The 12,232-nt window shown below is 39.9% G+C and overlaps 1 protein-coding gene across 4 annotated transcripts in view; it reads left to right on the top strand.

Moving 5' to 3' along the window:
• The first annotated feature begins 253 nt into the window (after positions 1 to 253).
• MICU3 (mitochondrial calcium uptake family member 3) overlaps positions 254 to 12,232 on the top strand; it is a 116,010-nt gene continuing 104,031 nt past the window's right edge. For 2 of the 4 annotated variants that reach the window (XR_009698757.1, XM_061177276.1), the window contains exon 1: positions 275 to 667. Coding sequence is in view for 3 of the 4 variants with exons in the window: in XM_061177276.1 (XP_061033259.1) it covers positions 278 to 667 (390 nt within the window). In the remaining variant the exon portion in view is untranslated. Of the gene's footprint in view, positions 709 to 12,232 lie in introns of all 4 variants that reach the window. The other 2 variants (XM_061177278.1, XM_061177277.1) reach the window with 2 other exon arrangements.

The raw sequence follows: 12,232 nt of genomic DNA, 5'->3' as shown, positions 1-12,232 counted from the left end.
GTGTCGCCCGGGGGAGGCGCATTTATGACCGCGGGGTTGGGCTGGGAACGCGGGGCCGAGGAGCGGCTGGTTGCGCCCCCTCCTCCCCAGGCTCTCCCCCGTCAGAGACCCCCGGTTCCCCAGCTAAAGGCCGCCCGGAGGGGACCCCAGACCGCGCAATTGTAGGGGTCGCTCTCGGACAGCAGCGAACCTCCGCGCACCAACTTCTCGCGAGGTTTCGGGCACCCTCCACCGCCTTGTCCGCCCCCTCCTAGCTCCTGTGCGGGCAGCTCTCGCTATGGCTGCGCTGCGGACGCTTCTGCGGCCGCCGCCTCGGCTCCCGCCTCCGCCCTCGCCTCACCATCCCTTCCCTGGGCCGTGCGGGCGGCCTGCGGGCACGGCCCCGGGCCCTCCCGGCCGGCCCTTCTTCTGCCGGAAGGAGGAGGAGGGGGCTGTGGCTGAGGCGGCTTGGAGGCGGCGGCGGCGCTGGGGGGAGCTGAGCATCGCAGCCGCGGCCGGCGGGGGTCTGGTCGGCCTGGTGTGCTACCAGCTGTATGGGGACCCCAGGGCCGACTCCGCGCGGGCGCCGGCCCCCTGGCTCCCCTCCAGGAGCGCGGCCGCAGAGCCGGAGGAACCGCCCCGCGGCCGGGGGCTGCTTCCCATCCCGGTCGCCGCTGCCAAGGAGACGGTATGTGCGTGAGCAGCTGCGCGCGCCCGGCCGGCCCGCAGGTGACTCTCGGGGTTAGGACCGCCAGGTGCTACACCTGAGCGCTGGGAGGGACGGTGTGACAGCCGTGCAGGGCGCGCGTGAGACCGGACGTTGGGGGTTGTCGCAGTGTGACTCTGCGGCTACAGATCGGGACGTCCTGTGAGCGACACCGAAATCTAATAGGCCAGGCAGCCCCAGGTCTGTTCACCCAGGTGTTGGGAAGACGTACATGATGCATCACATGTCTTGATGCATCACATCAGGATCTTAAAGGTTGCTGCAGCCATCACCTATCTACCAAAACCCAAACCCACGACAAAATAAAACCAAAAAGCGACGCAGAAGAAGTCAAAGGCATGACAGGCAGAAAGTGGAGGGCCGCATATGTGAGAGAAAGGACTCCCAGGCAGGGCCATGCAACAGCAAATGACGGAGGAGGTCCAGTGCAGTAGGAGCGCACCGAAGGAGGGTCTGAGGTCCCAGAAGCCTCGACATTATCGTATGGAAGTCTATTAGTCCCAAGAAAGGAAACGCCAAAACTGTGTAGCCTCCTTATCATAGGTCAGAAAGAATGAATGAAGATGTCACCAGATTAGAAAAGAAAAAAAAATTATTCAAAAAGAGTTTATTTCTCTAATTCTTCCCCCCACTAAAGCCAGACATTCTCAAGTAGGGACAGTAAGTGAGACGATGGAAAGTGGGGAACTGAATGAAGCTAACTCCTGCAGAGGAACTTCAGATGACAATGTTCAAGTCTCATTATGTAGTTGATAATATAAGGTAAAGGTGAGTGTAAGGCAAGAGTGAGTGAAGGGGCGTGAAGTTTTTGTCTTATCAGTATTTTTAATAGTCATGTATGACTAGGAAATCATCTAGGGAAGTTTTTCTTGCAAGACAAGAAGAGTGTGAGGGGCCTAGATGACAGTACATTGGAAAAGAGGCAGCTATTCTGTTTCTAACTTTAATGAAATTTATATACCCTTTATTCTTTGCCCAAATACGCAATGGTGATCTGCTGTAAGTGCATCAGTTCTTTTGGAGATTGTTGTTGTATTTAGGGCAGGGAATCTATTTTATCGACCTTCTAGCAGCAAATCACACATACATAGCATAAAGTATTTTTATACAATGAATACTTAAAATACTAGCAAATACCCTCAACCTTCATCCCCCAACCCCCCCCACACACACACATACACACATACACACACACACACACACACACAGACATATATTAAGCTTGTGACCTGATTGACCAAGTCAGAACTTTTAATCAACCATAGTTATCTGGGAACAGATTAGGATGGTAGTGAATGTTCAAATGGTATTTTCTTCTTTTTTAAAATTAATTTTACTTTTAAAGTTGAGCGACAGTATCATGCAGTTTTTGAAAGACCACGCTTAATCTCTCAATGCCTGTTTCCTCATCTGTAAATGAGGTTAATGGTGTCTTCCTCATAGAGTTATGAGAGTTAAATGAGTTAATATATTTAAAGGAGTTTGAATGGCACCCCTAGCAGGTAGTGAGCATTCAGTAAATTGGTTTTATTTTTATTTTATTCATTTGTTTACCTATTTATTGTCTATTATTTATTTACTTACATTATTATTGCTTGGTGTTTATAAAAATTGCTGTACATTGTTTTAAAAGTCAAATAATACTGAAATCATGTCTTACCCTTGCCAAGTCTCCAGTAGTACATCCTGATCATTATTCCTTTTTGTATTTTACCTTCCCCCCCCCACCCCGAAAACTTTTATAATCTTCTTTTTATCCCTGGTGTTTGAAAACTTCACAATAATGAGCTTTGGTGTGGGCATTTTCTCATTTATTGTGCCTTATACTTGAGGGTCCTTTCAATACGGAAATTCACATCTGAAAGTTTTCTATACTTTTCTTGTATTATTTCTTGGACAGTTTCTTCTCTATTTTCTTTTTTTGGAATCTCTATTAGTCTGAAGTTACACCTCCTGACAGATCCTAATTTAATTCAAATTTTAATCTTTCTTAAATTCTAACTTTTTAATCTTTTTGTTTGTTTTTATGAGAGATATCCTTGACTTTATCTTCCACCCTTCCTATTAAATATTTTATTTCAGCTATTCTAATTTTTTAATTCAAAGAACTGTTTTTGTGTTCATGATGTTCATGTGTTCATTGTATTTTGTTTTATGGCTGCTAAATTTCTCTTTTTATTATAAGGGTATTAATTATAGGGTTTTAAAAAATTATCTTCTACTCCATGTATTGTGTGGTTTCTTCCAGGTTTTTATTTTTATTTTTTAATTCCTGTTTGATTTTCTAAGCTCTCACTTTCATTTTGGAGGTTTTCCTCACTTATCTATGGTTGTTACCTATCTGGATTTGAGAGCCACTCAGAAGCTCTTTGTACATGGGCATGATTTTTCATTTGCTAACCTGGGCTTTTCATTAGAGTGGCATCCAAATATCAGTATTTTATAAGTCTTTTTCTCTGGTGTCATTGCACTTCTTCAAAGAATAGGTGAGGTGGGAGGAACAGGAATCTTCTGGGTTCAGGCAAAAGTGCACATATGTGTGAGAGCATGTATGCTGGGGGAGTGTCCGGTGATGGACTTACATATTGTTCTCCAATCCTCTCTTTTCATCCCCACCACTTACTCTCCCTCCACAGTAACTTGTGTTCCCTGGGTCTTATCTTTTTGGAGGTCTGCACTGAAAATCAGCTAACTTCCATTTGGTCTCCTCCTCCACAGTACCCAGGTAGTACGTCTGCTCCCCTAGGTCGATTATCACTCCTCCAGCTCTTCAATTTTATAAAAATTTGATGAATTCTCTTGAGTGTTTTAGTCTCCTCTCCTTTTTTCTTTTTTAGTTCTCGTATGTTTACACCTTTTGAAAGATTCATTTACTGGGATTTTAATGTGGTTAGGGGAGGAAGGGGTTCAAAGAGACTCATGAGGTCAATCTGCCATTTGTCAGAAATATTTTAAACCTGTGTTGCCTCCTCATTTATTATGCTTATTTGATTTCCCTGAAGTGGTAGAAGTGATTCCTTTTGATGTTTCAAACTATAGCTAAGAACCTTTGATTTATAAAGCCTCTTTTAAGCTGCGTTTTATACTGAACATAAACCTAGCATATAAATTAACCTGTACGTGTTGTGAGAATAACATAACTGATGGGAATGAACAGCAGTAACCTACAGACATGCAGTTCTGTTACCGTAGCCTTGAAGATTTTTGTTTTAAAGACACTGCCTCTGAACTTCCTCCAGAAGGCCTTCCCTGACTCTATAGATTTGTTAAAATACCCCTGCTTATCCTGTAGTCCCAGATGATGACTTTTTGCAATTATTTGTTAATTGTCTTCTCTTCTTAGTCTTTTAAGGAGTGGCATTGTGTTTGTCTTGATCACCTTTATGTCTTCATTGCCTGCTATGGAGCCTAGCCCTGGTAGGCACACAATAAATACTTGTCGAATGAATAAGCCCATGCTAAATATTTACATGGGACATACACATTGAAAAGACACAACCACATTCTGTGAGAGTTAATAGTTTCATATTTTGTTCAGCTAAAGTAGTTATTTATAGCATTAGAAATGGGAAGACATCAGTCAAGGTCAAAATTCCAGGCTTCGGGAGACCAAATCATGTGACATTGTATTTATTTTAATTGTGCAAGTTTGGCTTGCCAAAATTTTTTCAGTAAATGTGGCCTTGAACTTTATTAATGTTATAGAGAGATGTTGACAAGATTCTGTTTCCAACCCTACAGTTTTAACCTTAAAGCATTATTTTTATTAGAGAAAAAATTGGGGTTCTAGAACTGCCTTTCTGGTTCACGTTCAAAAATTTTAAAATCTACTAGATTGATTAACATACTTTAATCCAGTATTTTACCTATTGTATGTAACACATGATCTATTTTATGACTTGATCATCTTAAGAAGCTTTAATCAGTTTAGTTTTACTCTCAAGTGGAAAAGAGAGCAATACTTTTCATCTCTTTTGTATATTTCTATAATAATTGCCAATAATTATGCATTGTTAAGTTTCTTTCACTGTATACCTTTTCTAACCTCTTTTTAAGGCAGCACGTTTTGAGACTTGAGGCAATGCTCATTCTTTCCCAGAATATTGAAGAATTTGCCAGATGTGTAAATGTAGAAGAGTCTTATGAGGGGAGTCACACAGATGTGAAATTGGAGACAGGTTAATTCTGTGTAGAATAACCTTGTTGTATAGGAGGCTAAATTAGGTGATCCCCTCTTTTGGTTTCCTGGTAGAATCTGGTAGATTTATTTGTCACAGGGTAGCCAGGTAAGATGTTGTTGCCTCTTAGGTGAGAATGTTAGAGAGTATGGTTCTCCATATTCTTTAATTTAAAAAGTACATGTCAAGCAGTTTGTTTTGTTTTGTTTTGTTTTTGCCACGCCATGCGGCTTGTGGGATCTTAGTTCCCTGACCAGGGATTGAACCCAGGCCCTCGGCAGTGAGAGCACAGAGTCCTAACCACTGAACCGCCAGGGAATTCCCACGTCAAGCGGTTTTTAGCAATAATATTTCTTTAGATAAGAGATAGTTATGGCTTTGCTAGGAAAATGGCAGTGAAGCACTTGGAAGTGGCTGGATTGGAGAGAGATTCTGGAGGTAGGATCAACAGGATTGGTAGTTGATTGGATTTTAGGGATGAGAGAGATGGAAGAGTCTAGGATGATATTCAGGTTTTTGTCTTGGGTGACTTGGGTGGGTTGTGCAGTAATTCACTGAGACCAGGTGTTCAGGAAAAAACAAACAAACAAACAAACAGGTTAGGGGTAGTGGACATGGATGATGAGTTTTTAACTTGCACAGTGGATCAAGGTATCCTTGGACAGCTGAAGGGAAGTTTCCAGCTGGATACATAGGTCAGAAGCTCAGGAGAGAAATCTGTATTATACATACAGATTTGGGAATCATCAAGTGTTAAAAGTCGTAAGAATGGATGATGTTGTTCAGAATATGTAGAACAAGAGAAAAGCACTTAAGGAGAGAGCCCTGGTGAGCATCAGCGTTTTAAAAGACTGACAGAGAAATGGAACTCTGCAAAAAGCTGAGATCCAGACAGAATAAAGAAAGCCAGGAGAGTTGTGGAAGCCAACAAAAGACTGCACTTCAAATAAGAAGTATTCAGTTAGAGTGAACGCTACCAGAGGAGGTCAGCTAAGACGAGAAATGGGACGTGTTCGACGGTTTTAGCAACAAGGAGGTCATGGGTGATCTTGGTGAGATCTTGAAGGTGAAAATCGGATTATAGTTGGCTAAGTTGAGAGTAAAGGTAAAGAAAAGCTGAGGTGGACAAGGTGAAGTAAGTGTTGACAACCCTTTCATGAATTTGGCCATGAAGAGTTTTTCATGAGGGCAGTAGCTCAAGGGACATATTTTATTGCAGAACTGATTTTTTTCTTAATGAAAGACCCTTGAATATAATTTAATTGCTGATGGAAAGAAGAGGAACACTAAACCCAAAGGAAACAGAGGATGATTGATTTGCCAAGGACCAAGGTGGAGATGGGAGCTGAAAGTTAAAACACAGGGAAGAGTTTAATCTTGGATAATAGGAGATGCCATTTCCGGTGTGACAGGAGGAAGGCTGGGAGGAGGCAGAGAGCATACATGTTTAGTGGGAAGCAGTCGAAGGGGTTCATGCCTGATGGCTTTTATTTCCTCTGTGAAACAGAAGATGATGTCATCTTCTGGGAGCAAGATAGTAGAAATTTGTGGAGTCACCATGACAGAGATTTGGTGGGAGAGTAGAGGATTGACATAGCCACTTAAAAAAAACTAGAAAACCATGAAACCTTTTAATTTGCTCATGTTTAGTATTTGCAAGTTTAAATGTGAGTTTTTAAATGATAAAATGAGATTTTAACTTGCTCATGAAATGTAGAAGTTTTTCGATGAATATTTTTACATAGTCACAACTTTTGCTGTTCTAATTCTTGTTTATGTTATCTCTTTTTTTGAGATGTATAAATGTTAGTAATATGATTTAATTAGTACATTTTTACCCATGATGTAATATTTAACTTACATAGGAAATACACCTAACTTATAGTACACTCCAAATTTTATTCTTTTTGTTTAAACTTGATGGGCAAGTTTAAACTGGACAGTACTAATTCTCACTAATACTAATTCTGATTTCCTGTAAGTATGTGCCAAACACTGAGAATTTGAGTAACTTTATTCTGTGTAGTGTAAACACACCCGTGTTGGAGAAAAATGTGTTTTAAAAAATTGAACAAGTTTTATTTATGGCATTATGTAGCATTAAAGAAAACACCTAGTCATTTGTATACTAAGTAGGATTTTCTAGAAATATTGTGTTTTTCATCTTCCTCTTTAAGTAACCCTTTACTCCTTTATCCTTTGATGTATTACTAGATTATATAAGCTAAGCAAAATATGGAACTTTAGTGCTGTATCATTTAATTGACTGGCATAGTGTTTGCTCATTACAGAATTATTTTTCCAAATTGGGAAAGTAGAATCCATCTGGGTTTTTTTTTCCCATTCACTAGTTTGCCTTTTAACAATTTTAATACTCAACTCCATTTCTGGAATTTAGAATACAGAAAGTGTATATAAAGGAATTTCAAATAATTCCATTTTTTTCCTGATTTCTGATAAGGATGATATCTATCCAGTTGACACTGTAAGTATCGACTAGGTGAGAGATTTGGGTTTTCCATTTCCCTGGAAGGAATAGAATGGATTGTTCAAATTACTTGCAGCAATTCAGAGTGAACACTTCCTAACCAGCCTCACAACAGGTCAGAAAGGCTCTTATAGGTTAGGTCCAATTTAAGCTAGCTCCAACCTGTTGAAATTGGTTCTACTCAGATAGGATCATCTAAACTTCTTCCAACCACTTTAACTTTATTCTTACTGATCTAAGGTGGAATGTGGTTTGTAATTCTCCATATACATACAAACACATTCGCTCTTGTCCCCAGGAGATTAAGAAAGGTTTTGAGACATTACTGTCATCAAGCTCATGATGGAGTCCTAAGGACAGTAATAGAAAGCTTTTGGACTACGGAGATCAGTGTGACTCGAACTTTACCTCCTTTCTGCATTCGATCTTTGTTGTCATGTGGCTTCCTCCAGACTGCTTGCTATCCAAATAAATGTGTCACATCAGGATTTTATGTCCTCCTAGTAAAGAATACAGTCTTAGTAACCCTTTGGTCTAGTACTGTGCAGCTGTGCTATCACATATGCCTGTCATGCTCTCCTCTGATCTGCTAGCCCCGGTGATTACCTGATCACCGTAAAAGTCAGGTAGGAGTGTTGAGTCAAGTCTTTTATAACACAGACTCAATCAAAGTCAAGACATCCTATTTGGGGAGCAACGTTAAAAGTCTGTATTTCATACTTTGATCTAATATTCTAAATTTTATTACTCAAAAGTACAAAAGTGCTATTGTGAACTAAATATTTAATTATCAAAAATATTACACCTATACATCACCAAATAATTAAATCTAAAACTTATCCTGAATCATTATAGTAGTTATTTAAAATTTTTTATAAAACTGTAGGCAAGGAGGCAAACTTCTCAAGGTTCCTGCCATTTGCTGGCAAATTATAGGAGAATAGCACTTGGTGTCTTTGGTCTTCTACCCACACCCCTCATCTAACAGAATTTGGAACATGGCTAAAGCCATAGATCAGGTTGAACATTGATCTTCAGTAGAATAGTGAAAACTGGGAGGATATGGAAAAGTGAACCGGAGTGGGATTATCTAAGTGTCAGATTTATAAGGGCAGAAGTTACTCAGGTTGTAGGCGTGTATTGTTTGATTAAAGGCTGATAGAGAAGTTCTAGAAACACGTCTTTTCCATATTTTGGTGATATGTTTTATTCAGGACTTTACTCCGATTCTCTTAGAATCTTACAGAGAAAGTGGCATTCTTAAATGTACTATATAATTCCAGTGTCTGCTGCTGTGCTTTCTTAATTGTAGGCGAGTACAGTGGCTCCCTGGGAAGTTTAGTTCCTTTGGAAAAACAAGGTACTGGGGAGCAGATGGGTCAGTTACCTAACTTAGAAAAATTGGTGGCGACGCTGTGGTGTTAACTACTGATTCACTCACAGCACCACATCCTAGTCCAAAGCAATTTGCTCTTCACATAGTGTTTAGCTTCTGTGTGGGAAAATACAGATCTTCCTCCCTTGCCTTTCCCTCATGTCCTCCCTCTACAGTGATCTCTGCCCATTGCTGCTTATGATTGCCCTCTACAACAGCTTTAAACTCAGGGATTACAGTGATTATGGAAATAACACAGGCTGAAATAAGTAAAAGCAAAGTGCAATGAGGAGCAGTTGGCTTGGGGTCAGGAGAAATAAGTCAAAATGATGACTTTGCCTTTACTCACCTGTGCCCTGTATGGCTGAGTCAGCAACCTTTAAGCTGGCTTTCCAGGAAGTCTCAAAAAACACTTCTATTTACATTTACTGGCCAAAACTTAGTCAAACGGCCCTATCTAACTGCAACAGAGCTTGAAGAATGTGACCTTATTCTGTGTGCTATTGGGCCTAGCTAAACATCAGAGTTCTCTTTCTAAGGAAAAACTAGAGAATAAACAATAGGTATATGTCGGTCTTTGTTAGTTGTGAAGTATATTGTGTTGGGGGAATGGCTTTTAAGTGAAATGAAAATGCTTGTAAATAAATTATGGGATGCTCATTTAATAAAATAAATGGTTTAGACTTCTGGTTTTATCCATACAACATGCTGCATAATCCGTCCTAAAAATATTTGAAACATCTTTTTTACATGCCATACCAGGCTTCTAAGAAATTAAAGGAAATTGCCCGCTGCAGGAATAAAGAGGAAGCTAATAACTAGAACAGTGTGACCTGTGGCTTAAGTGGGGGAGCAGTGAGTCATTACTCATGGAATTCTAGGGATGTGGATTTTAATGCCTGTGTGGGGACAAGACCTTGGGACGTTGGAGCTGAGGCACCACCTCCCTAAAGCCAGAGCCCTTATCGACAGAACAGACTAGAAGAAAACCATCCCTGGTCCCGCCAGTACAAGCTGATGACAGGGAGGCCTGACGGTGTCTGCATGGGCTCTAAGTGGAAAAAAGGACTCTCCCGAGAATGGATAAAAATGGTCCCACACTACCTCAAATGGGTTTAGAGTTAGAACTTCTATTACCCATGCAGAGAAAAAGCTGTTGCAGCTGGCAGAAAGAAATGCAAAACTTCTTTGGAGGGAAATGCCCTGAACACTGGCCACATGTAATTCCTACAGAGAAGGTCTCCAAGAGGATAAGCTCATAATCCAAAGTACAAAGTATATTAAGTTCTATGAAAGAGAGCAAACTGAATGATTAGACTCCTGACGATTTAATAATAGGATAATTTGGTTGAGTCTATAAATTAAGTATTTTCAAAATGATTAAAGACATAATGAAAAATCAGTATGAAAAAGAATAGGTAGATTATAATAAAGGATCAAATAGAACTTCTAGAAATGTAAAGTATAGTCTTTGAGGTTGGATAGATTAGGCAACATATAAAATGTAACTGAAAGGGGCAGTTAGTAATCTGGAAGATAATTTGGAGGAACTACACAGAATGTAACACACTTTTAAAGAAATGGCAAATACTAAGGAGTGTTTAAGAGACGTGCAAAATAGACTGAAAGGGTCTAAAATTCATCAATTAGGGGTTACAGACTAGGAGAATAGAGAGAATGAGAGGCAGTATTCTAAGAGAAGATACCTGAGCAGTTCTCAGAAAGGAACAAAAACATTAATCCTAAGGTTCAGGAAGCATAAACAGTCCTAAGCAGGATAAATAAAAATAAATCTATATTTAGTCACATTATAGTGAAACTGTAAAATCAAAGATAAAGGGAAAACAGGGCCAGTTTCCTACAAAGGAATGGCAGTTGGCCTGTTGAAGACTAATCTGTGACAACGGATGGAAGCCAGAAGATAGTAGACAATGTCTTCAAAGAGCTAAGAGAAAATAATTGCCAACTTAGATTTTTTTACCTAGGTAAATTATTGTTTAGGAATGAGGATAAAATAAAATCATTTCTTAAAACAGAGAGTTTACCAGTCTCTGATCATCATTGAAGGACCTATTAAAGAGTGAATAGTAGGAAGAAATGAACATGAAAAAAAGGTGAAATTCAAGAAGTAACGGTGAATAAAGAAATTGGTAAAAATGGGGTAAGTCTTAAACATTGACTACATATTATGATGATAATTATTATCATTTTGAAAGGAGTTAAACCAAGGTGGATCTCAAATATTGGACAACAGTGATATGCAAGACAATAGGGCTTGATTGGAGTTTAAGTGTTCTATGTGGGAAACAAAAATAAAATTAGATGCCTACCCCATGCCATAATAATCCAGGTGGATGGATTAGAGTCCTAAATGTGATAAGTAAAACTTTATGATATTTAGAAGAATATATGTGAAAATAAAATTTTGATCCTAGGAGGAGGAGGATTTTCAAAACAAGTCAAAAAGCACAATGGAAAATACTGTTACCTTTCACTTCATTAAAACAAAAATATCTACTAAAATACAAAGAAGTCTTGGAATGGAAGAAGATACCTAAAATACATAGCACTCGCAAGGAATAAGCACCCAGAATATATAGTGACGATCTATAAATTAGTAAGGAAAACAACAACACAATAGAAAAATGGACAAAGGGTTTGAACAGGCAATTCAAGAGAAAGATATTCAAAAGACCAGTAAACACATGAAAAGATGCTCAACATCACTAACAATAGGGAAATATAACTACAGTGAAACACTGTTTCTTAATTAGATTGGTAAGATTAAAAATAGTGACAATAACTGTGGACGTTGATGTGGAGCAATAAAAATCCTCATGCTCTGCTAGTAGGGGTACAGATCTTTGGAAAATATATTGCCATTATGTGTTAAGTTGAAGATTCACATGCCTGTAACTCAGAAATTCTATCTAGGTGTAAACACTTGACAAACTGAAAGGTGTACAAGGAGACATAGATAACAGTCCTTTTACATGTCCCTGATACTCCATTTCCCATCCCACAACAGCTAATCAGAAACGATGTGTCTATCTCCACCTGCAGCATGTCCCACCTTTGCCCAGGCTCAAGCAAGTGGCTTCCATTCTTTTTTTTTTTTTTAATTTTTTAATTTTTTAATTTATTTTTTATTTTTTTATTTTTAATGATATTCTTGTCTGCTTACATTCTTTTTATTTATGTATGTATGTATGTATGGCTGTGTTGGGTCTCTGTCTCTGTGTGAGGGCTTTCTCTAGTTGTGGCGAGCGGGGGCCACTCTTCATTGCGGTGCGCGGGCCTCTCACTATCGCGGCATCTCGTTGCCGAGCACAGGCTCCAGACGCGCAGGCTCAGTAATTGTGGCTCACGGGCCGAGTTGGTCCGCGGCATGCGGGATCCTCCCAGACCAGGGCTCGAACCCGCGTCCCCTGCATTGACAGGCAGACTCTCAACCACTGCGCCGCCAGGGAGTGGCTTCCATTCTT

This window comes from Eubalaena glacialis, chromosome 20, assembly GCF_028564815.1.
Source record: "Eubalaena glacialis isolate mEubGla1 chromosome 20, mEubGla1.1.hap2.+ XY, whole genome shotgun sequence".
NCBI classification, from domain to species: Eukaryota; Metazoa; Chordata; class Mammalia; order Artiodactyla; family Balaenidae; genus Eubalaena; species Eubalaena glacialis.
This window is presented reverse-complemented; position numbering and strand designations above follow the sequence as displayed.